General features: G+C 44.4%; 1 protein-coding gene across 5 annotated transcripts in view; it reads right to left on the bottom strand.

Annotated features, from left to right (window-relative positions):
* The window catches only part of LOC147373749 (solute carrier family 23 member 2-like), a 68,075-nt gene extending 43,504 nt beyond the window's left edge, over positions 1 to 24,571 (bottom strand). Inside the window, exons 1-3 of one of the 5 annotated variants that reach the window (XM_086395480.1) lie at positions 24,229 to 24,571; positions 8,000 to 8,143; positions 4,496 to 4,653 (exon numbers count right to left, since the gene is read on the bottom strand). In XM_086395480.1, the coding sequence (XP_086251606.1) occupies positions 4,496 to 4,653; positions 8,000 to 8,143; positions 24,229 to 24,270 (344 nt within the window). In that variant the 5' untranslated portion in view covers positions 24,271 to 24,571. Of the gene's footprint in view, positions 1 to 1,366; positions 1,480 to 4,495; positions 4,654 to 7,999; positions 8,147 to 24,228 lie in introns of those variants that run through there. The other 4 variants (XM_086395479.1, XM_086395482.1, XM_086395481.1 and 1 more) reach the window with 4 other exon arrangements.
* Positions 24,572 to 26,323: the final 1,752 nt, after the last annotated feature.

Genomic DNA, 26,323 nt, shown 5'->3' with positions numbered 1-26,323 from the left:
CACCCACATTGCTCCAGTCCTCCCTTCTGATCTCCCCCAAAGATTTGCACACCTATTCTTTTCTTTTTCCTTTTAAGGGCTTTAATGCTGACCACCACAGGGGAACAGATTGGGGAAACAGAGATAAAAGCAGGTGAATAGACAAAGGTTGCAGAATCTGGGAGGTTGTCTCAAGCCTGGAGCCTTGAGCCATATCTCCCAGCCCCACTTCCAAGACGGTAATGGGAAGTCTATTGGACTTTTGCTGTCAGGCAAAGTACATCATGCGAAATGCCGGGCTGGGTGAAGCACAAGCCGGAATCAAGATTGCCGGGAGAAATATCAATAACCTCAGACATGCAGATGACACCACCCTTATGGCAGAAAGCAAAGAACTAAAGAGCCTCCTGATGAAAGTGAGCTAGGAGAGTGAAAAAGTTGGCTTAAAACTCAACATTAGGAAAACTAAGGTCATGGCATCTGGTCCCATAACTCCACGGCAAATAGATGGGGAAACAGTGGAAACAGTGTCAGACTTCACTTTTTTGGGCTCCAAACTCACTGCAGATGGTGACTGCAGCCATGAAATTAAAAGACACTTGCTCCTTAGAAGAACAGCTATGACCAACCTAGACAGCATATTAAAAAGCAGAGACATTACTTTGCCAACAAAGTCTGTCTAGTTAAAGCTATGGTTTTTCCCGTAGTCATGTATGGATGTGAGAGTTAGACTATAAAGAAAGTTGAGCGCTGAAGAATTGATGCTTTTGAACTATGGTGTTGGAGAAGACTCTTGAGAGTCCCTTGGACTACAAGGAGATCCAACCAGTCCATCCGAAAGGAAATCAGTCCTGAATATTCATTGGAAGGACTGATGCTGAAGTTTAAACTCCAATATATGGCCACCTGATGAGAAGAACTGACTCATTGGAAAAGACCCTGATGCTGGGAAAAATTGAAGGTGAGAGGTGAAGGGGACAACAGAGGATGAGCTGGTTGGATGGCATCACCGACTCGATGGACATGAGTTTGAGTAAGCTCTGGAAGTTGGTAAGGGACAGGGAAGCCTGGCATGCTGCAGTCTATGGGATCACAAAGAATCGGACACAACTGACTGACTGAACTGAACTGAAAGATTCAAAGGGTGTGGGGCTCATGAAAGATGCCCTGATACTTTTCTAAGAAAAAGTTTTAAATGGTTCTTATTTCTCCCAGTTATAAAGCAACACATGAACTCTAAAGAAAATTAATGGTAAATAAAAATACAAAGCATAAATCACCATAATTCCACAACCCAGAAACAATTATTAACATTTTTTTCTAATCATTTTTTTTTAACCATTGAGTAGGTAAACTTTATCAGCACACGTACAATATTGGTACATACCTTTCATATATAATGTGTATCACCCAGAAATAACCTTTAACATTTCTTTGATTCCTTTTGCCATCTTTAACTAGATAAATGATTATCAGTATCCATAAGATGTATTTCTCTCATGGGCTTCCCTGGTGGCTCAGCAGTACAAGGAATCTGCCTGCAATGCAGAAGACCCAAGTTTGATCCCGGGGTTTGGAAAATCTCCTGGAGAAGGGCATGGCCACCTACTCAAGTATTCTTGCCTGGAGAATCCCATGGACAGAGGAGCCTAGTAGGCTACAGTCCATAAGGTCACAATGGGACATGACTAAAGTGACTTAGCAAGCACGCACAGACTTCCAGTGGCACATCTGGTGGCTTGTGCGATTTGTCATGGAGGCAAGGGCAAGGTGGCTGAAGACCTCTGGCAATGGGCATGGACTTTCTGCAGAACCTAGCAACAGATACAGAGCTCGGGCAGATCAGGGCCCAGCTGTAGGCAAGTCCATGGAAGAAAAGGACCCAGGCTGATTTGGGCAAGACTACATAGAAGCCAGGTCTGAATGTTCTTTGGGCAGAAATACTGGCTCCACACTTGAGACATTCCCAGGAAAATAAAAAGGGAGATATATCACTTGGAACCACTCCAGAAAAAGAAAATCCCAGGTGAAAATGAATAATTCTAGAAATAGAATTATTCCAGAATGGAATTAAGACCCAGAATTACACAGTCAATATTTCATTTCCTTTAGTGATTGCATTTAAACGTAATGCTTTCTTTTGAAATGAATGGTTACATAAATTCAGAACTGAGCACCTCAGTGGGAAGGCCCTTGGGGGATACACCCAAGACCCCTAAAGTCACACCAGGGAGGGAGCTATCTCTCTGCCAAGGGTTGTAGCTGCCTGCCCCACAATGGGCACTGCATTCTTCAGCTCTTATCAGGGAAGCTGTTTTTTTGCCTCTTATCATTCCCTTTGACTATTTAACATGATTTTAATCATTAACATATTCTGAAATCTTATTGCAATATCAGCATTTTTGTTTGCAGTCTAAAAAGTACATCATTAAATACTGTTATTGGATAACCTGCAATCAATCAAATCTACTAGACCTTTGATTCACAGGCTATCAGCTAGTTTTATAATTTCTAATGTCTCTAATGAGCAACTGTACTTGTTAGTCTCTAAACAGGAAGCCTATTTCAGGGAAATAATCTCAGGTGTATTCCTGTCCCCACCTTAGTCTAAGACATTAGCATGGCTTTCTTTCTTAATTTTATTTCCCTGTTTCTCTGCATGTTTAATTAGGCTGCAGATTCTTTTAACTCTATCTTCTGATTTTGTTTTGTCTCTCACAGGGTTTACCAGAAGGCGAGGCCCACAAGCACCCTCAGTACTGAGATTCCAGTTGGAACATAGTACTGCATCATCTTCTCTGTCAACAGCACAGGTGTCCACATATTAGAGATGGAAGGACTTATCGATGTGACACACTTCAACTCCCTCATTTTACAGACGAGAACACTGGGTTTTAGAGAGGGTGAATGGCTTGTGCAGCTTCCCACAACACAGAAGCCAGAACTAGAATTCAGGCCCCCAGCTTCCAAGATCAATGTTTTTCCATTATTATAGTGAACACCATCTCAATTTAAGGCAAGGAGCTTCCCCACCCAGAAGAGCCTTGCGTATGTAAGTCTCCATGGGGCGGCTCAGGGGTGGGGCCTCCTGGGTGTCCAGGCAGGTGGCTGCAAGGCCTCTCTACTGCAGCACCTGTCACTCCAGGGACTGATCCTGGAAAGGTAGGAGGGGTCCTGGATATCAGGGACTTGAGAAACAGACCAGACCAAACCTTAAACCTCTCTCAGTGCTTAGTGGGGGATTGGGGAAAATCTTGGCCTCAAAGATGATGACAGAAGAAGGAAGAGAGAGAAGGGAAATAATTTGACAAAGATGCAGGCTCTAAACCCCTCTCCTCAACAAAAAATGGGAGACTTTAAGCACTGGCATATCTCCTGTAAATAACTTGCAAAAGCAGCACTTTGGAAAGAGCATTTGATTTGATTTAGGCAAGAAGACTAGGTTAGGAAGGAATATTCTCTAGATACTCTCTGCTGCCGCTGCTGTTGCTACTGCTGCTAAGTCGATTCAGTCATGTCCGACTCTGTGCGACCCCATAGACGGCAGCCCACCAGGCTTCCCTGTCCCTGGGATTCTCTAGGCCAGAACACTGGAGTGGGTCACCATTTCCTTCTCCAACGCATGAGAGTGAAAATGAAAGTGAAGTCGCTCAGTCGTGTCCGACTCTAGCGACCCCATGGACTGCAGCCTACCAGGCTCCTCTGTCCATGGGATTTTCCAGGCAAAAGTACTGGAGTGGGGTGCCATTGCCTTCTCCGCTAGACACTCTACAGGCAGCCTATCTTGAAAATAATCAGCTACCTTGTAACAGACTTCACTTGTAGTTTGATTCAGATAATTCATAAAGGAAAAAAGTTCTCATCAGAAAGAAATTTTTTTTTCTGTTTCTTTAATTTTGTATCTATGTGAGATGATGGATGTTCATTAAATCTACTGTGCTAATCATTTCTTGATGTATGTAAGTCAATTCATTATGCTGCACACTTACACAGTGTGGTCTGTCAATTACATCTCAATGAAACTGGAAGGGAAAAAAGAATAAACAGTAATTTTTCCTCTCAAGTCATTTTCTCATAAGACAGGTTGGGCAGAAGCACATCATAGGGAAAGTTTTCCATTTTCCTCTGCATCTCCAAAACTGGGCACAGACTTGGCACAGATTAGGTCACAAGCGGACTTACAGTGAAGATTCCCTCACTTGCACTGTTCCTTCTGAAGTCCAGGGAGGAGTCCCCACAGCATGTTCACTAGCACAAGCCTTGTAGAATTTACAAAGGTAAAAGGTTTCAAGCATGGCCATCTGTAGCTATTTGTATTACTTTAACGAAGAACTCTGGCTAATGTAGGTAGTAAATGTTGGCGCTGGGACTTGAACTTATGTGCTTACTTCTGATCCTGTGCTCCCTCTATCATGTCACACCAGCTTTCTAACTCATCTCAGGCTACAAGCCAAGCAAACCTTATTGCTACCCTGGGAGATAAAAGTCAGAATCCATGGAGAGGAGTTTTACCTACCTGATTCCTAAAAATACTTGCAGGAGAGTGCAGATGCCAGAGACGAAGAAAATGGTGCTGATGAGGTAGCTCTGGGTCAGGGGATCATGCTGCAAACACAGGTCCTTAGCCAAGATGAGCGGTATTGCCACAAGCCCCCCTAGGGCCGTGAGGAAGTGCTGTAGGCAGAACAGAGAGAGGAGACAAACTTAGAGATGCTGTGGCTGCCTACTCCACCTAATCCTATTCCATCTACTGGAGGCTCAATCTTTGGTCTCAGAGGAGATCCAGGCAAGTGGCAGGAACTAGGAAGCCCTGGCAGCAAGAAGCAGGGACACAACCAGAAGGTCTGGGGTTCAAAGGCAGGACCCCAGGGCTGAGAACTGCTGTTTTAGGTAAGAAACCAAGGTAGGGATGCAGTGTGGGAGGACATAACAGGAACCAAGGAGGTGGCCTTAAGAATAGGAATGACAAGAGGCTCATTATTAAAATAAGGCACAAGGTGAGGGCAAGACCATTGACCAGGCCTGAGCACATTCTTCAAGACTGATTATATGTTAGGTCAAAAAACAGCATCAGCAAATTTAAGAAGACTGAAATCAAACCAACAATCTTTTCTGTCCACAATGGTCTGAAACTGGAAATCAATAAGAGGAAGGAAACTGGACACAAGCTGGTGGAAATTAAGAAACACACTCCTGAACAACCAATGGGTCAAAGAAGAAATCAAAAGAGAAATAAAAAGTAACTTAAGACAAATGAAAATGGAAATACAACATACCAAAACTAGTGGGATGCAGCAAAAGCAGTTCTAAAAGGACAGTTTATAACAATCTATGCCTGCATTAAGAAAGAAAAAAGGTCTTAAATAAACAACTTTATTTCTCAAAGAACTAGAAAAGGAAGAACAAATTGAGTCTCAAGTTAGAAGAAAGGGAAAAAATACAGATCAGAACAGGAATAAATGAAATGAAAAACAATAGGAAAAAATCAACAAAACGAGAGCTTTTTAAAGATAAACAAACCCTTAGGTAAACTCAGAAAAAAGGAGGACTCAAATAAAATGAGACATGATACGATAGGAATGCAAAGTACCATAAAACAATAGTACCATTACACACCAATAAATTGGATAACCTAGAAGAAATGGATAGATTACTAGAAAGACACAATTTACCAAGACTGAATCATGAAGAAATAGAAAACATGAACAGACCAATGACTAGTGAGGAGACTAAAACCATAATCAAAATTTCCCAACAAAGAAATGCCCAAGACCAGATGGTTTCACTGGCAAATTCTATCAAATATCTAAAGAAGAATTAACACCAAGCCTTCCCAAACTCCTCCAAAAATTGAAGAGGAGGGACCACTCCCAAACTCATTTTACAATCCAGTATAACCCTGATGGGGTTGTGGCTCAGACGGTAAGGAATCTGCCCACAATGCAGGAGACCCAGGTTTGATCCTTGGGTTGGGAGGATCCCCTGGAGAAGGAAATGGCAAGCGACTCCAGTATTCTTGCCTGGAAAATCCCATGGACAGAGGAGCCTAGCAGGTTACAGTCCATGGGGTCGCAAGGAGTCAGACACAACTGAGCGACTTTCACATAACCCTGATACCACAGCAAGATAAAGATCCTACGAAGAAAGAAAATTACAGAAAATTATCCCTCATGGATATAGATGCAAAACTGCTCAATGAAATCCTAGAAAACAGCATTCTACAGTACATTAAAAGGGCCATATGCCATGATTAAGTAGGATTTTTGTCCCTGGAATGTTAAATATATACAAATCAGTAAATATGATACACCATATTAATAACATGAAAAATAAAAATCCTATCACCCCAATGGATGCAGAAAAAAACATTTGACAAAATTCAACACCCTTTCATAATGCCTTTCATAATGAAGTATCTACATTATCCATTTTATTGGCTCACAATAATATTTTTAAAAATAGTAATCCATTTGCTTCTCTTCTTTTGTGGAAAAGCACCAGGAAGCAAACAAAAAAGTATATCCCATCCCTGATATTCCACATTGAACATTTTGGGATGAAAATGAAAATGAGTCCATCTATGAGATTAAAGATTCAAGCTACAAAAAGTTACAAAACAAATAGTGAAATTTGAAAGCTACTTTCCTTTTTCTAGTTCTTCAGTTCAGTTCAGTTCAGTCACTCAGTCGTGTCCGACTCTTGCGACCCCATTAATCGCAGCATGCCAGGCCTCCTTGTCCATCACCAACTCCCGGAGTTCATCCAAACTCACGTCCACTGAGTCAGTGATGCCATCCAGCCATCTCATCCTCTGTCATCCCCTTCTCCTCCTGCCCCCAATCCCTCCCAGCATCAGGGTCTTTTCCAATGAGTTAACTCTTCACATGAGGTGGCCAAAGTACTGGAGTTTCAGCTTTAGCATCAGTCCTTCCAAAGAACATGCAGGGCTGATCTCCTTTAGAATGGACTGGTTGGATCTCCTTGCAGCCCAAGGGACTATCAGGAGTCTTCTCCAACACCACAGTTCAAAAGCCAAGGTTAAATACCTCTATTAGTTTCTTATGATTCCTTCAAAACATGCAAAAATTACTACATATACTTATTTCTGCTGTTCTATCTCTATTTTTGTTTGTTAGTCTTTAACATAAAAAAAGATCACACTATACACAGTTATTTACTTGACATTTTTCACTTAATCTATGCTGGTGATTATTTTTTAACTGCAAGGTAAATATATCTTTCTCTTTCTAACAGCTACATTAAAAATTATTTTTTAGAATATGCCACAGTTCTCTAAGATGGATATTTTGGGGGTGTTTCTGGGTTTTGTTTCTTGTTGTGATTTTATGATTAATTAATAGAATATCTTTGTACTTATCTTAACAAGTCTTGCCAGCATATCTAGAGAGAAATTCTTAAAAAAAATTTTTTTTAATTTGGCCATGTCACGCAATTTGTGGGAACTTAGTTCCCCCACCAGGAATTGAACCCATGCCTTGGCAGTGAAATGATGGACTCCTAACCACTGGACCCCTGGGTATATATCTACAGGGAAATTCTTAAGCATTAGGGCCTGGGTTAAATAACATGTGTTTTACCAGTTAATAGAAAAGTTGCACCAGATAACATTCCAACAAGTATTTGACAATGCTTGTTTTCCAATATTCCCCAAGCACTGGTTATCAAACATATCAGTTGTTTCCAAACAAATTATAATTGATAACTTGAAACAAACAAACAAAAAAAAAAACTCACAATGGCCCAGTTGGTGTCCTTGATGTGACCTAGTAGCTTAGCATGGGGAAGAATCTTCCCCTAACTCCCTGCCCCCATCCTCAAACTCCTTGGGAGAAAATAGAAAAAAAAGAGAAAAGAGAGCCTTGAGTCCCCTAAAGGTCAAAGGCATGGAAACCAAGAACATGAGCAACTGAAGTTAGATCTTGACTAATTTGACCCGTGTGTGTCGATGTGCCTTTTGAGACAGAGCCTCCTTGTACCCAATGCTTCTGTGTGGCATTACCTGGATCCCCAAGAAGATGCAGAGATACCATGGTGGGATATCCAGGATGCTATAAGCCATGTGGCTGCTGCTGGGACTCTTGAGCTGGCCATCCTTCTTGCTGCCTTGGTCACCTTCATGGGAGCTGATCACACCATCACACCTCTGCTGGGAAAAAGACAAAAATACGTTTGAGCATTTCAAGAGGAATCAAGTGCATTTTGATGCCAAAAGCTTGGCCTCTATGTACCATTGTCAAATCAAATTTTGGAGACAGAGTTTTGGATGAAGTAGAAAAGAATAGCTTATTGCTTTGCCAGGCAAAGGGGAACACAGTGGCTCCTGCCCTCGAAAACTGTGTATCTCCAACCAGAGGGATTTGGTGAGAAATTTTATAGCAATGGCTCAAGCTTGGGGCTGCTAATAAGATTAGGCTGTTTATAGTTCAGTTCAGTCACTCAGTTGTGTCTGACTCTGTGACCCCTGGACTGCAGCATGCCAGGCCTCGCTGTCCATCACCAACTCCTGGAGCTTAATCAAACTCAATTCCACTGAGTCAGTGATGCCATCCAACCATCTCATCCTCTGTCATCCCCTTCGCCTCCCACCTTCAATCTTTCCCAGCATCAGGGTCTTTTCAAATGACTCAGTTCTTCCCATTAGGTGGCCAAAGTATTGGTGTTTCAGCTTCAGCATCAGTCCTTCCAATGAATACTCAGGGCTGATTTCCTTTAGGATGGACACGCTGGATCTCCTTGCAGCCCAAGAGACTCTCAAGTGTCTTCTCCAACACCACATTTCAAAAGCATCAATTCTTCAGTGCCCAGCTTTCTTTTTAGTCCAACTCTCACATCCATACATGACCACTGGAAAAACCATAGCTTTAACTAGACAGACCTTTGTTGGCAAAGTAAAGTCTCTGCTTTTTAATATGCTGTTTAGGTTGATCATAGCTTTTCTTCCAAGGAGCAAGTGTCTTTTAATTTCATGGCTGCAGACACCATCTACAGTGACCTTGGAGCCCCCCAAAATAAAGCCAGCCACTGTTTCCATTGATCCCCCATCTATTTGCCATGAAGTGATGGGACCAGCAGAGAAGGCAATGGCACCCCACTCCAGTACTCTTGCCTGGAAAATCCCATGGACGGAGGAGCCTGGTGGGCTGCAGTCCATGGGATCGCTAGGAGTCGGACACGACTGAGTGACTTCACTTTCACTTTTCACTTTCATGCATTGGAGAAGGAAATGGCAACCCACTCCAGTGTTCTTGCCTGGAGAATCCCAGGGATGGGGGAGCCTGGTGGGCTGCCATCTATGGGGTCGCACAGAGTCGGACACGACTGAATCGACTTAGCAGCAGCAGCAGCAGCAGATGGGACCAGATGCCATGACCTTAGTTTTCCGAATATTGAGTTTTAAGCCAACTTTTTCACTCTCCTCTTTCACTTTCATCAGGAGGCTCTTTAGTTCTTCTTCGCTTTCTGCCATAAGGGTGGTGTCATCTGCATATCTGAGGTTATTGATATTTCTCCTGGCAATCTTGATTCCAGCTTGTGCTTCATGCAGCCCAGCATTTCTCATGATGTACTCTGCAAATAAGTTAAATAAACAGGGTGACAATATACAGCCTTGATGTACTCCTTTCCCTATTTGGAACCAGTCTGTTGTTCCATGTCCACTTCTAACTGTTGCTTCCTGACCTGCATACAGATTTCTCAAAAGGCAGGTCAGGTGGTCAGGTATTCCCATCTCTTTCAGAATTTTCCACAGTTTATTGTGATCCACACAGTCAAAGGCTTTGGCATAGTCAATAAAGCAGAAATAGATGTTTTTCTGGCACTTTCTTGCTTTTTTGATGATCCAACGGTTGTTGGCAATTTGATCTCTGGTTCCTCTGCCTTTTCTAAATCCAGCTTGAACATCTGGAAGTTCATGGTTTACATACTGTTGAAGCCTGGCTTGGAGAATTTTGAGCATTACTTTGCTAGCATGTGAGATGAGTGCAATTGTGTGGTAGCTTGGGCATTCTTTGGCATTGCCTTTCTTTGGGATTGGAATGAAAATTGACCTTTGCCAGTCCTGTGGCCACTGCTGAGTTTTCCAAATTTGCTGGCATATTGAGTGTAGCACTTTCACAGCATCATCTTTTAGGACTCAAAATAGCTCAACTGGAATTCCATCACCTCCACTAGCTTTGTTCGTAGTGATGCTTCCTAAGGCCCACTTGACTTCACATTCCAGGATGTCTGGCTCTAGGTCAGTGATCATACTATCATGATTATATGGGCCATGAAGATCTTTTTTTGATAATTCTTCTGTGTATTCTTGCCACCTCTTCTTAATATCTTCTGCTTCTGTTAGGTCCATACCATTTCTGTCATTTATTATGCCCATCTTTGCATGAAATAGCCCCTTTGTATCTCTAATTTTCTTGAAGCGATCTCTAGTCTTTCCCATTCTATTGCTTTCCTCTATTTCTTTGCACTGATCACTGAGGAAGGTTTTCTTGTATCTCCCTGCTACTCTTTGGAACTCTGCATTCAAATGGTTATATCTTTCCTTTTCTCCTTTGCCTTTCATTTCTCTTTTCACAGCTATTTGTAAGGCCTCCTCAGACAACCATTTTGCCTTTTTGCATTTCTTTTTCTTGGGGATGGTCTTGATTCCTGTCTCCTGTACAATGTTACAAAACTGCCTGTAGTTCTTCAGGCACTCTGTCAGATCTAATCACTTGAATCTATTTCTCATTTCCACTGTAACGGATTTGATTTAGGTCATACCTGAATGGCCTAGTGGTTTTCCCTACTTTCTTAAATTTAAGTCTGAATTTGGCAATAAGGAGTTCATGATCTGAGCCACAGTCAGCTCCTGGTCTTGTTTTTGCTGACTGTATAGAGCTTCTCCTTCTTTGGCTGCAAAGAATATAATCAATCTGATTTCAGTGTTGACCATCTGGTGATGTCCATGTGTAGAGTTTTCTCTGTGTTGTTGGAAGAAGGTGTTTGCTATGACGCAGAAAACTAACCAATATGATCACATGGACCACAGGCTTGTCTAACTCAATGAAACTATGAGCCATGCCATGTTGGGCTACACAAGACGGACAGGTCATGGTGGAGAGAGTTCTGACAAAACACAGTCCACTGGAAAAAGGAATGGCAAACTACTTCAGTATTCTTGCCTTGAGAACCCCATGAACAGAATAAAAAGGCAAAAAGATAGGACAATGAAAGATGAACCCTCCAGGTCCGTAGGTGCCCAATATGCTACTGGAAATCAGTGGAAAACTAACTCCAGAAAGAATGAAGTGATGGAGCCAAAGCAAAAACAACACCCAGTTGTGGATGTGACTCATGATGGAAGCAAGGTCCGATGCTGTAAGAGCAATATTGCATAGGAACCTGGAATGTTAGGTCCATGAATCAAGGCAAATTGGAAGTGGTCAAACAGGAGATGGTAAGAGTGAACATCAAAATTTTAGGGATCAGCAAACTAAAATGGACTGAAATGGGTAAATTTAACTCAGATGACCATTATATCTACTACCGTGAGCAAGAATCCTTTAGAAGAAATGCAGTAGCCATCATAGTAAACAAGAGAGTCTGAAATGCAGTACTTGGATGCAATCTCAAAAACAACAGAATGATCTCAATTCATTTCCAGGGCAAACTGTTGGGGTCCTGCCCCGGTTGTATCCAGGAATTTCCTCAGGATGACGGTGTCAGCGATTAGAATAGCAATAGCTTAATTAAGTATTAATTAGAGATATAAAGAGTGGTTAAATAGGGATAGCTCAGTGAGAAAATTCAGTGGAGAAAAGAGGCTGAATAACTGGGTTTACGTGGAAAACCAATAAAATTCCAAGACAAGGAATTTGCACCACCTACGTAGGCCGCAGGCATCCTTCCATTCTCCCAAAGGAGAGGAGACACTAAGGCCTCTCCTGTCAGATCTTAGAAGCCCAGGCAAAATTAGTAGGCTTGGCGAGCTTCCACGCTTCAGATGGGAATTCAGCCGGAAGGTGAGAGAAAGAACGACATGGGGAGACCAAGTTTTGGTGAGCAAGGCCTGTAGCTTTATTTTCAACAGGGACTTTTATACCCTAAGTTGCACATAGAGGATAATAGGGGGTGTTAAATCATGCAAAGTCAGCAGTCTTTGATCCTTATTGAAACCAGGGTTTCTTTTCTGCAAACTATACAAATGATTTAGGTGATTCACATCACCTTCTGGCCAGAAGGCCTGTTAACATTTTATGACTCTGACAAAGGTTTGTCAACCATAAGACTTATTTTCTCTAAGAGTAATTATTTTAAAGTTTGGCACCATCCTCCAAAGGTGTTAGATAAAGTTGCATTCCTATAGGGCAGAGGTGCAGTGGGTTTACAACAAAGGAAAGAATTTATTACCTTAAGGGTCTAAAGTTGTTAACACCAAGGCCACTACTTATTTTTTCTACATACCAACTATATTAATTAATACACTTCCAAGGATACAATACAGGGGATGTGGAAACTTGGCAGCAAGCATTGGCTCAACAATTAAATCTTCTACTAGTTCTATTCTGACAATGTCTAACTCTCCGAGAGGCTCTATACTATTTGAATATCTTAAGCTCCCCATGCCTCTCATAGTTGAGAGACTGTAAACAATCGTATGCATAGCTGTAGGAGTCCGGGTAAACCTGTCAGGCAAGTTAGAGAGCCATCTGAGGGGTTTGTGAACTAAAACACTCTTGTCATGCCCAGGAACCTTATTAACTGGAGCTGTAAGTTAACTCTTTTTCAGAGAAAGAGATGGTGGTGGGGGACAGCTCCCCGTAAAGTCAGAGGTGTAGGTGAGAGCACAAGGCAGTAAAGTAGGCAGACTCTGGTTATGGGGGTAGATGTTCGAGAATTTCCAGGGGGACTCCTGAGGCTCGATCCCACCTTTGCGTATGCTGAGCTTCCTTCCTCATGACCTTTGCCATGGGCGGAGTTCCTCACGCTGGCTCCCGGCAGCAAACCATTCAATATCACAGTAATCCAAGTCTGTGCCCCACCAATAATGCTGAAGAAGCTGAAGTTGAACGGTTCTAAGAAGACGTACAAGACCTTCTAGAACTAACACCCAAAAAAGATGTCCTTTTCATTATAGGGGACTGGAATGCAAAAGTAGAAAGTCAAGGAATACCTGAGTAACAGGCAAATTTGGCCTTGGAGTATAGAATGAAGCAGGGCAAAGGCTAATACAGTTTTGCCAAGAGAACGCACTGGTCACAGCAAACACCCTCTTCGAACAACACAAGAGAAGGCTGTGTACAGGGCAGGCTTTAATCTGGTCTCAGGTAATCTGTGGAGAAAGCGATGGCACCCCACTCCAGTACTCTTGCCTGGAAAATCCCATGGATGGAGGAGCCTGGTGGGCTGCAGTCCATGGGGTCGCTAAGAGTCGGACACGACTGAGAGACTTCACTTTCACTTTTCACTTTCATGCATTGGAGAAGGAAATGGCAACCCACTCCAGTGTTCTTGCCTGGAGAATCCCAGGGACGGGGGAGCCTGGTGGGCTGCTGTCTATGGGGTCACACAGAGTCGAACATGACTGAAGTGGCTTAGCAGCAGTAGCAGGTAATCTGATGAGAACCTTGTTCCTGGGCTTCCCTGGTAGCTCAGATAGTAAAGAATCCACCTACAATGCAGGAGACCCAGGTTTGATCCCTGGGTTGGGAAGATCCCCTGGAGAGGGGAATGGCTACCCATTACAGTAATCTTGCCTGGAGAATTCCATGGACACCAGGAGCCTGGTGGTCTGCAGGCCATAGGGTTGCAAAGAGTCAGATATGACTGAGTGACTAACACACATGATCTGATGAGTTTGAGGTTCCTTTAATCTGGAATAAAGAATGGTGACATCTTCCTCCTCAAAAAACTAGGAATAAACCCACCATATGGCCCAGCAATCCCACTCTTAGGCATATACCCTGCAGAAATCAAAACTGAAAAGGACACATGTATCCCATTGTTCATCGCAGCACTATTTACAATAGCTCGAACATGGAAGCAACTTAGATGTCCATCGACAGATGACTGGATCAAGAAGTTGTGGTACATATTCACAATAGAATATTACTTAGCCATAAAAAGGAATGCATTTGAGTCAGTTCTAATGAGGTGGATGAACCTAGAGCCTATTATACAGAGTGAAGTCAGTCAGAAAGAGAAAGATAAATATCATATACTAACGCATATATACAGAATCTAGAAAAATGGTACTGAAGAATTTATTTGCAGGGCAGCAATGGAGAAACAGACAGAGAGAATAGACTTATGGACATGGGGAGAGGGGAGGACAGGGTGAGAGGTATGGAAAGAGTAACATAGAAACTTACTGTGTTTCTATGAAGTAAAATAGATAGCCAATGGGAATTTGCTGTATGTCTCAGGAAACTCAAACAGGGGCTCTGTATCAACCTAGAGGGGTGGGATGGGGGGAAGATGGGAGGGAGGGTCTAGAGGGAGCAGATATATATATAGCTATGGCTGATTCATATTGAGGTTTGACAGAAAACAACAAAATTCTGTAAAGCAATTTTCCTTCAATTAAAAACAAATAAATAAAAAGAATGGTGACATCTACCATTCATTTGGGGTTTTAGTCCTTTTGTTATTGTTGTTCAGTCACTAAGTCATGTCCCACTCTTTGTGACCCCGTGCACTGCAGCGTGCCAGGCTTCCTTGTCCTTCACTCTCTCCCAGACTTTGCTCAAATCCATATCTATTGAGTCAGTGATGCTATCTAACCCTCTCATCCTCTGTCATTCTCTTTTGTTTTTGCCGTCAATCTTTTCCACCATCAGGGTCCTTTCCAGTGAGTGTGCTCCTTGCGTCAAGTGGCCAGAGTATTGGAGCTTCAGCATCAGTCCTTCCAGTTAATATTCAGGATTGATTTCTTTTAGGACTGACTGGTTTGATCTCCTTGCAGTCCAAGGGACTCTCAAGAGTCTTCTCCAGCACCACAACTTGAAAGCATCAGTTCTTCGGCACTCAGCCTTCTTTGTGGTCTAACTCTCACATCCATACATGACTACTGGAAAAACCATAGCTTTGACTACATGGACCTTTGATGGCAAAGTGATATCTCTGCTTTTTAACATGCTGCCTAGGCTTGTCATAGCTTTCCTTCCAAGGAGCAAATGTCTTTTAATTTCATGGCTGCAGTCACCATCCACAGTGATTTTGGCGCCCAAGAAAATAAAGATACTGTTTTATCTCTTGAGGTGGAACCAGGACTCTGCCCAAAGCCTGCACTATTGTTTCCTGGCTGTTCTCTGTTGTCTCTGAATCCCCTCCTTTCCCTGATTAGCAACTGTTTGAATCTAACCTTTGGGACTCAGAGAAGGTCATGGAGGCTGGAGTCTGTTCCCCACAAACAAGGAACAAGAGACATGGAAAGGCTTCTATGCCCAGGATCACCAGAGGCTCCTGCTTAGTTTCACTTTCATATTACAACCAGACAGATGGACAGCTTTCTAGAAGCAAGAACAATGGTATTGTGGTATATTCTGGCCAGCTTGTGGTTTCTAGATTCAGACTCAAAAGACCAGTGACTTTCTATATTATACATCTGCAGCAAGCCCTAACAGAAAATATACTTTGTGGAAGAACAAATGGGGATCAACTCCATGGTCAGAAAAATGGGCAGAGGAATTCCTTGATAACTCATTCAGTGGTTAGGACTTCATGCTTTCACTGCCAAGGGCATGGGTTCAATCCTTTGTCTGGGAACTAAGAGCCCACATGGTGTAGCCAAAAAGAAAAACTGGGTTTCTCAAGAAAATATGCAAGGAAATGGGGATTCTGACCCAGATGGTGTAGCTGTCCTTGTTTATGCTCCCAGAGGCCAGCCCTGTGCCAAAGCCCTTATCATAATGTGTTTATTATAATGGACTATTTCCTTATCCATCTCTTCTACTGGAACTGAGTTCCTAGAACGCATTCACTGTCCCTTACTCTCCTTTTTTGTCCCAGCTTCTAGAACAACCCCAATGCTCAAGTAGACTGAGTAAATGGAGGAATGAATGGACATAACACAAATGTAAATAAGTGTAGAGCATATAGAATGCTCTAGGGTCAATAGCCAAGTTCCTATCAGGTTACTCCAAATTAACTTTGAATCATAAACTCTCTCCTCCAATTTATTGGCTATATAGTTTACCAAACTTGGGCAAATTATTAACATTTATAAGTCTTATTTTTCTGATCTATGTAACAAAAATGTTAATAACACCTACTTCATAGATGAAAAAATTAAATTGGAACATGAAGAAATGGGGAGAAGTTGCTCAAAGGATATAAACAAATAGTATAACATGAATAGGTTCTGGGAAACTAATGTACAGTGTGGTGATTATAGTTAATAATACTGTATTATATATTTGAAAGTTGCAGTGGTGACTGCATGCCGTGATGGAGGGGTTAACTACTAAGAACTGCTGCCTAGTCACTAAGTCACTTCAGTCATGTTCGACTCTTTGAGACCCCATGGGCCGTAGCCTGCCAGGCTTCTCTGTCCATGGGATTCTCTAGGCAAGAATACTAGAGTGGGTAGCCATGCCCTCCTCCAGGGGACCTACCCAGCCCAGGGATCAAACCCAAATATGTTAAGTTCCTGCATTGGCAGGTAGTTCTTGATCATTAGTGATACTTAGGAATCTATTAATAACTGCTATGGTGGTAATTATTTTGCAGCATATAATTGTATCAGGTCAATGTCTTGGACAGTTTAAGCTTACACAATGTTATATGTCAATTACATCTAATAAACCTGGGGGAAAAAAACAGAGCATGAAGCACATAGTCCAGTGTCGCGCCTGCATGGTGCACCTACCTAATAAGTATTAGCTGCTATAATTATGATAAGCTTCTGGCCCTATGTTTCAAAGGCTTTTAACTCACACTTCAGTGACATTAGAGCATCTATAGATGGAGTGACATTAGAGCAACTGTAGGTGAGAGGAATAGGAAAACAGTGTCTTTGGTGTGGCCAGAATGGGGCAAGGCCACCAGCATGAAGATCAGGCAATTAGGTGACAAGCCCCAGCAGGGTCCTGGGCCCTGGTCAGACCACAGAAGAATAGCAGGTTCCACACAGTGGCACAGCCAGGGTGCCCTGAAGATAGTGTGGGCTTCTCACAGAGAAAGTTCTGGAAAGGATGTTAAAGGTACCCATACCAACACCAACCTCCATAGTCAAGCACCCTTTACTCAACACAGCCTCAAAGAACAACTTCTGAACTGAACCTGCACTATGACTCCTGGGAATGCTAATCACTTCAATGCTATGGGCTTCTCCTATACAAAAAATCTGCTATTTTTTGTGACTATATTGATATAAAGATACATTATTATGTACTGAAAAATCTCTCTTTTGTCTAAAAATTATTGTTTTTTTTCCTTCTGATTTTAAAAGAAATGGGAGCAAAATTGTGGGCACAGACACCATGGCTACTCTCCCTAAGGATCAGTGGTCCTGCTCTGGAGAAGTAGGAGAAGCAGATGAGTCAGGGACAAGGGGTCACCAGTTGCTTTGAAGTGGAGAGAGACAAGAAAGCCACCAGATCAAGAACTGGGTGTTTGTCCCCTACCTCTTCCAGAACAGCACTGGAACATCATATTCTAAGACAGGGTTTCTCAACCTCAGCACCATTGCCATTTTGGACAGAATAATTCTTCCTTGTGTTGTGTGTGTTCATGGCAGGGGTTGGGGTGTATCATGCACCCTAGGATATTTAGTAGCATCTTTGGCCTGGACCCACTAGATGCCAGTGGCAAGCTCCTGCCCTCACCCTCAGTTGTGACGACCCAAAATGACTCCAGATATTGCCAAATGTCACCAGCAGGGTAAAAATCACCCCCAGTTAAGACCTGCCATTTTAAGGGTGTTGTTCAGATCCCACCAGGGAAGCTGCAACTAAGGACAATTCTGGCTGACGTGGAGAGTGGGTGGGATAGATGTGCCATCTCCACGTGGAGACAGAGGAAGCCAGTCCTCCTCCTCCATGCGATGGACCACAAATCGGATCTCAGCTCTCCCAGTAAGCGGGGGCCCCACCACTGGCGATGGAGAAAATTTCCCAGAGCGCTAAGGTCCAGGCAGCGGGAGGAGCTTGGGGCTGCGGTCAGGCTTGCAGAGAGTGGGTGCACTGAGTCAGCCACAGCACAGCCCTGCAGAGTCACCCTGTTCCTGGGGCTAGGTGCAGCGTTTGCCCATGAATCTATTATTTAGTTTCTGAAACTTAAATGTAAGAGTTTTGCTTCTACTCATCTATTCAGCAATGCCTGGAAGCATGCCTCCCAATTCTGCTGCAGGAAGCCTTCCCTGACTTCTCTCCACTCCCGGACTACTGCCCCAGCATGCCTCACAGCCATAACACGGTTTCCTCATCCAAAAGCCCATAAAGTCCCATAACTTCTCTACTCCATCGCTAGCACAGAGTTAGTGCTCACAGCACAATCTGTTGAGTGAAAAATAAATAAATTAATAAATGAACACATGCATAAATTAATGACCATAAAAGATTCTCTCATCGACTTTTTAAAATAAATCCATAGCTGGTTAGAACTCTTTGGAAACATTATGCTGATCCTATTTGGATTCCTGAAAAGAAGGCTGTCCTGATGCAGCTTCGGTACTTAGATTGAATGTGAAAGAAGGGTGGTTTTGCCTAAGCAGGTCAAGGCCAAGCCAAAGATAGCCTGGAGGTGCCCAAGGGAACTCTGGAACACTTATCGCGAGGTTTTAGTGACCGCGTGGTGCAGTCCTTGAGCACAACAGCAGAAGAACCGGCGAAAGAAAAGAGGAGGGGCAGAAGGAAAAGAATGGTTGTTGATTGGCTGGCTCGTTGATTGACGCTGCGTAGGCTACACAGAACAGCAGAGCACGCAGTTTGAACTGGGGCCGCGGTGGTCTGTCAGTGCCCTGCTTGGCAGCCATTAGCACATCACTTCCTCTCTCTCAGACTCCATGTCTCCTTCTGACTCTGGGAGGGTTGCAAAAATACTCAAAAGTGTATGTGGCTTCCTGTTATGTGCGCCTGTGAATGAACTCACACGACTCGGACAGGTACAGCTCTGGCAAACTCACCTCATACCTTCTCCCAAGACCCCTTGGAATTCTCAGAAAGGTGAAGGGGCAGCGGGGGGTGGGGGGAGGTTTTGGTGGGGACAGTAGGGGGGATGTTAGTTTGGGGCCTTCTCCCACCACCACCCCCCCCACGCCCCCCGCCATTAAGGGTCAATGAATGACTCTTCATTCTTTATGGCAAAAAGTAAAGAAGAACTAAAGAGCCTCAATCCAAGTGAAAGAGGAGAGTGAAAAAGTTGACTTGAAGCTCAACATTCAGAAAACTAAGATCATGGCATCTGGTCCCATCCTTCATGGCACGTAGATGGGGAAACAGTGGAAACAGTGGCTGACTATATTTTTCTGGGCTCCAAAATCACTGCAGAAGGTGACTGCAACCATGAAATTAAAAGACGCTTACTCCTTGGAAGGAAAGTTATGACCAACCTAGACAGCATATTAAAAAGCAGAGATATTACTTTGTCAACAAAGGTCCATCTAGTCAAGGCTACAGTTTTTCCAGTAGTCATGTATGGATGTGAGAGATAGACTGTAAAGAAAGCTGAGTGCCGAAGAATTGATGCTTTTGAACTGTGGTGTTGGAGAAGACTCTTGAGAGTCCCTTGGACTGCAAGGAGATCCAACCAGTCCATCCTAAAGGAGATCAGTCCTGGGTGTTCATTGGTAGGACTGATGTTGAAGCTGAAACTCCAATACTTTGGCCACCTCAAGCGAAGAGCTGACTCATTTGAAAAGACCCTGATGCTGGGAAAGATTGAAGGCAGGAGGAGAAGGGGACGACAGAGGATGAGATGGTTGGATGGCATCACCGACTCAATGGACATGGGTTTGGGTGGACTCTGGGAGTTGGTGATGGACAGGGAGGCCTGGTGTGCTGCGATTCATGGGGTCACAAAGAGTCGGACAGGACTGAGCCGCTGAATTTAACTGAACTGAATGACTCAGGACTTCCCTGGTGGTCCCGTGGTTAAGATTGCCTTCCAATAAGGGGAGTGAGGGTTCGATCCCAGGTTAGGGAGCTAAGATCCTACATGCCCAGTGGCCAAAAAAGCAAAACATGAAAGAGAAGAAGTATTGTAACAAATTCAATAAAGACTTTGAAATTGGTCAACATCCTCTGCCGCCGCCAAGTTGCTTCAGTCGTGTCCGACTCTGTGCGACCGCACGGACTGTAGCCTACCAGGCTTCTCCGTCCATGGGATTCTCCAGGAAAGAACACTGGAGTGGGTTGCCATTTCCTTCTCCAATGCATGAAAGTGAAAAGTGAAAGTGAAGTCACTCAGTCGTGTCTGACTTTAGGGACCCCATGGACTGCAGCCTACCAGGCTCCTCCATCCATGTGATTTTCCAGGCAAAAGTACTGGAGTGGGGTGCCATTGCCTTCTCCGGTCAACATCAGAAAAAATCTTAAAAAAAAAAGTCAGTGACTCAAAGAGTGTTCTCTGCCTGATGACTGAATATTCTAAGTTTGTCTGGATATCAATCTGGACCTGATGAGGCTATGGAAACCACTTCTGTAATTGCTTTACAACACTTTTCTGGGAAATTGTCCTTGTATGAGGCCCAACATGGAAAAAAATTAGTACTTAAGAGTGGAGAAAAACTTATCTTCCTTGAGAACAGCTGGTTCTTCACTCTGATAAGAGTGTGTGACTTCTGTGAAGCATGTCAGCTATGGCTGGTAGAACGCACAGAGCCTGATCAAAATACATCTTTTGCTGTAAAGCACTTTGTGTCACTTACATAAAGTGCTGGGGCAAAAAATCAAATAAACAGGTACACAGTGGGCTAAGATTCCTGTGTGTCAGAGATGAGTCACTAGCATATTAAAGATATACATAGAAATGTGACATCCCAGAGATATTGTAGAGCAGGGGCTTCCCAGATGGAGGTGGAAAAAGCCCCACCTCAGGGCATATCCAGATGGGGGAAGTGACTTTATCCCAGGGGAATCCCTGGTCAGTAAAATTCTGTAACTCTCAGACTTCCCTGGTGGCCCAGTGATTAAGATTCTGAGCTCCCAATGCAGGGGGTCCAGGTTCAACCTTTGGTCAGGGAACTAGATGGCACATGCCTCAACCAGGAGTTCACATGGTGCAACTAAGACCTGGCATGGCCAAGTAAATACTTTGTTTTTAAGTCTATGACTCTTATAGTGGCAGAAGAATGCCTACAAGCCCCTTTTTGAAGGAAGAATAAACTCTTAACGAAGCTTCCGCATGAGTCAGCACTGGTATGAGAAGACAGGCCACAAGCTGTTCTTCTGATTGGAAGAGTCTATCAGCTCAAAACACGGGCTGTAATTTCACCAAAACACTTGCTCAAAGAGGCATTCTGTTGAAGTGTGGCATTTTATAGTGCTTTACAGCTTGCAAAGAGCTTCCAGTGCATCCTCTCATTTGATTCTCACAACCCAGTTTCCAGAGAGGAGATGGAGGCTCAGTGAGATTACATGACTTGTCCCAGGTCCCCTTGTAAATGGGAGAATGAAACTCTCCTCTCCTGGTTGAGGGCAGTTGCTGGCAGGTGCATTCCTGTGTGTACAGGGACAGCGTGTCATCTCTCTGGAGCAGAGCAGCAGAGCAGGAGGAGGCTGGCACAGAGGGAACAGCAGTAGGAAGGAGGATTCCTGGGGGGAAATGAATCCCTTGGCCCTCTGACTCCATCCACCCCCAACACAGCCTCCCGCTCCCCAACTTGCCCCCTAGGTTTGTTTCCTAACACTTCCAGTCAACTGACTCTAGCCTTTGGGATTGTCCAGGTCTCTCCAAACATGGCTGGGGAATCTGTCTTCCCCATGTTTATATCCCTAGAAGTTGCTAACAAAGCAATATGCACATGAAAACCAAAACATCTCAGAAAAGTGGCCTTTTAATCTGGGTGCTGAGACCGAGGCTTTGAGGAAAATGACAAGACAGTTCACTGAATAAAGACAGATATGTGCCCAGACCCTACCTACTGGCTTCAGGTGTGCTAAAGATGTGGAAAAAAATCACAGCTTTCAGAAATAGAGTCTTCAACTTATTTCCCAAGTTGTTGTTGTTGTGGTTTTTTTTTTGCTTCTATGAGATGGTGACCGCCGCCGCCAAGTCACCTCAGTCGTGTCCGACTCTGTGCAGCCCCATAGACGGCAACCCACCAGGCTCCTCCGTCCATGGGATTTTCCAGGCAAGAGTACTGGAGTGGGGTGCCATTGCCTTCTCCGTGAGATCGTGACAGAAGTGTTTAAAAAAATTTTTAAAGGTCCAAAATGGAGTAACTAATGCTAAGCCCATATCAGCCAACCAAGACTTAATAAAGTGAAAGAAAGTGAAGTCGCTCAGTCATGTCCTACTCTTTTCGACCCCATGGACTGTAGCCTATCAAACTCCTCCGTCCATGGGATTTTCCAGGAAAGAATACTGGAGTGAGTTGCCATTTCCTTCTCCAGGAGATCTTCCCAACCCAGGGATTGAACTGGGTCTCCCGCATCGTAGGCAGACGCTTTACAGTCTGAGCCACCAGGGAAGTTCTAACCTAATGCCTAACCTAATTAATTGCATGCAGTTTTGGTTTCTCACAGGGATGTAACTTTTCACTAGTCCGTCTTGAATTATCTGGTCAGAACTAGTGAGGTGATCTGCCTGGTAGACCCCTGCTTTTCAGGAAAGTGACCTGGCCTGAAACAATCCACTCTTTGATAGAATAACTTTGCCATGCCTCCTTCTGCCTATAAAACTCCTCCATTTTGTACAGCTCCTCAAAGCTCCCTTCTACCTTCTATGATGGCATGCTGTCCATTTCATGAATCATTAAATAAAGCCAATTATGTGGACTTCCCTGGCAGTCAATCAGTTAAGACTCCACACTTAACCGTGTGGAATCACTGCAGGGGGCCTGGGTCCAAATCCTGGTGGGCAAACTAAGATCCTGCATGCTGCAAGGTGTGGCCAAAAGAAATAATAACAATTTAAAAAATAAAGCCAAGTCCATGGGGTTGCAGAGAGTTGGACACGACTGAAGTGATTTAGCAGCAGCAGCAAGCTTTAAATTTACCCAGTTAAATTTTTACTTTTAGCAATAGGAATTCTGAGAGGAGAAGAAATTTCTCTCAGATGCCTGTCAAATTTTTCCAGAAGAGTCAGCCACAGTCCCTTTACCAGAAGACTGACTAGCAGTGGGCAAGGTCTGGCAGCCGGGCTCCAGGGGACAGTTCTGAGGGCCCAGCCCAGGCTCATGTGTGGCACCTGTCGCACAGATACCATGGCTGGGCCTGGTGGGGAGAGCCTCTGTCTGGCTATGGTGGGCAGAGGGTCCCCACTCAGTCAGCTCCCCCCACCCCCGGCCCTGGTTTTTAGGTGGCCAAACTAGGCAGGAAAGAATGGTGGGAGCAGGGCTCAAGGATGAGCTGGAGAGGCCTCCAGATGGGTTATTGTCCCTTTACTTCTCTGGGCCTCAGCTTCCTTATATGTAAAATGGGAACAGAGGTGTATGACTCAGTGGCTTGAAGGAGGAAAATAAAGTACATAATACTAGGACATATCAGCCATTTGGTAAACAGTAGTTCCGTGCCTCTCTCCCTCTCTCATTCTCTCTCTCTCTGCTTTCCTCTTTCTCTTTGCTTTGCTTCAGAAAGGCTTTCTGATCAAAGAAATCATAATGCTGAGAAACCTGGAAAACAAACACTTAGATTCAACAGAGTAAAACAGAGGGCCTTTCAGCTCTCCCTTCTTCCTTTGTAATTCATTCACGGAGTTCAGCACTGAGGGTGGGATCTTTGCCTTGCAATGGTGGCAGCAGGAGAACAGCTGTGAAAATTCAACATCTCACTTGGAACACAAGCCACCTTCCTCATGAATCTGCATTAGGACTCCACACTGGGACCTTTCTCCAGGGTCTTTCCTCTTTTCGGCTACCCCACCAATCTGCCTGCAATGCAGGAGACCTGGTTTTGATCCCTGGGTCAGGAAGATCTCCTGGAGAAGGGAATGGCAACCTGCTCCAGTATTCTTGCCTGGAGAATCCCATGGACAGAAGAGCCTGGCGGGCTACAGCCCATGACACTGCAAAGAGTCGGACACGACTGAGAGACTAACACTTAACACGCACCCCACCTCTATCATCCCCTCTCTTCTACCAGCACTCACCAAGGGGTTGGGGTGCTCACAGCTGGTGATGGCAGAGTTCATGGCCGCTTGAGGTCTTCTCTTTTTGGCTTCCTCTCAGAACAGAAAAGAAACGAAGCCGCTGCTAGAGAGGAAGATTACTTTCTTACAGCCTGCCAAAATAATAAGAGAGAGGGAAAGATGAGGCTCCAAGAGGGTGGGGCCTCCAAGCCCCACCTACTGGTCTCTAACAGACACCCCCTCCAGCCCTCTTAGGTCACTTCAGGGGACCAAGGTACATCCAGTGATCGTAAGCGTTGCATCGTTTGAAAAGTGTGGGTAGTTGCAGAGAAGTTAATGATCCCCCATGGCACCAAGGAAACAAATCACAGGGCAGCCTGTTGCGATGTGGCAGGACAGCACTTTCCGGAAACCAGGTTCCCAGGGGCAAGAGAAGAGGGGGTGAGGCTCTGGGCCAGACATAGGGACCTTTCTGTTTTCTAAAGCTCGTTTCTAGTGACTGGTTGAACTGGAATGAAAACATTGCAAAAGTGACACAAGCAGCCTGGCCCCTGAGATACACTGACACAGCCGTTAGGCAGGGACTGCTGGCCCTAAATGCTGACCTGGGAGAGGCTACTAAGGCTCATGGGTGGAGCAAAGACCTCAGGTGAGAGGCTGAGAAAAAATGCTTCTACAACTTGGGTGCCTGGCTCCCTAATATGTAGAAACTTCTAGTAAGCTACCTATTGGAGAGACAAATCCAGGAAGGCAGAGTCTCGGTCTTATCCCACACAGAGTACTAAAATGCTCCTCTAAAACTCTCAATAAACACCATTCTATGATAAAGTTCAGTGGGGTTCCCAGGTGATGCTAGTGGTAAAGAACCTGCCTGCCAATGCAGGAGATGTAAGAGATGTGGGTTCAATCCCTGGGTTGGGAAGATCCCCGGGAGGAGGGCATGGCAACCGACTCCAATATTCTTGCCCAGAGAATCCCATGGACACAGAAGCCTGCTGGCTACAGTCCACAGGGTTGCAAAGAGTCAGACACAACTGAAGCAACTTAGCGTGTATGCACATGAAGGCCAATGTAAACAAATACCTGTTATTCATAATGATGGACCCACGTTTCAGGAAACACATAGTGGGACCTACATAGACACTGATAGGAGTCCATCCAAGAGGAAGCCCTGCAAAGCACAACAACGAGAAGTTTGACATGGGAGGGGACAGAGCTGACTTAAGCTATAATAGAAAAATCAAGGTCAGAAGAGTCAACGATCATTAAGTAGTTGTCCTTTACTGAATACTAACTGAACATTGCACCATACCTTTTTTGTTTTTCTTACGAAATATTCACTACAAACTAGCACTCATATCCTTATTTTACAAAAGGATTAAAAATCCTATAAATTCAGATTTTTCTAAGATTAAGAAATATGGGTGTCGATGCGTTAAGCTATTTGCCCAAGATTTGTAGCAAATGCAGGAGCTGAGATTCAAACCCAGACAATCTTATCCTACAGCCCACGGGGCTCAAGGAGATGACCATCAGGGACAGGCAAGTGTTCTGGGCCTGAAGAGGGCTCACGGGACACAGTCCAGGAAGTGTGGTCAGAGAAACTTCCCTATACCACCCGGTAAGGAAGTGTGACTCTTCCCCAAAAGGCACCAGGGGCCCCAAGTTCACCAGAGAAGGGGAAGTGAGGCTGCTCAGCTCAAGGGGATGGGTCCGGGGGGGTTGGGATCCCCAGAGCAGGCTAATTCTGCAGTCCCCAGGGCAGGGAGAGGCAGGAGGTGAGGACAGAGGGCCGGCGCCAACATTTACAAGGACAATGAACAGCACAAGCTCTGTTCGTTGCTCCAGGAAGCCCTGGCTTAAGTGGGGGGGGGGGGGGCCAGGAGAGTCCAGGAGTGGGGAGTTGACTGTACTGTTCCCGCACCCCTCCACCCTCACAGGCCTGCGGGCAAGGGCAGAGTTGGGGTCACCTTCAGGGACAGTGAGGAAAGAGGCGTCTTCTCAGACTCTGCCCTCCCCACAATGGAGGTCTGGCCTCGCCAGACTCTGCCCTTTCCTCTCACTGCCAATTTCTTGGATGTACAATTAAGCTCTTCTATAGGCTGAGGTAAAATGG

The sequence above is a fragment of the Bos grunniens genome, chromosome 4 (assembly GCF_055505025.1).
Source record: "Bos grunniens cultivar Pamir isolate PY7600 chromosome 4, Bosgru_T2T1.0, whole genome shotgun sequence".
Taxonomy (NCBI): Eukaryota; Metazoa; Chordata; class Mammalia; order Artiodactyla; family Bovidae; genus Bos; species Bos grunniens.
Note: the sequence above shows the minus strand (reverse complement) of the source record. Positions and strands in the feature narration are given on the sequence as shown.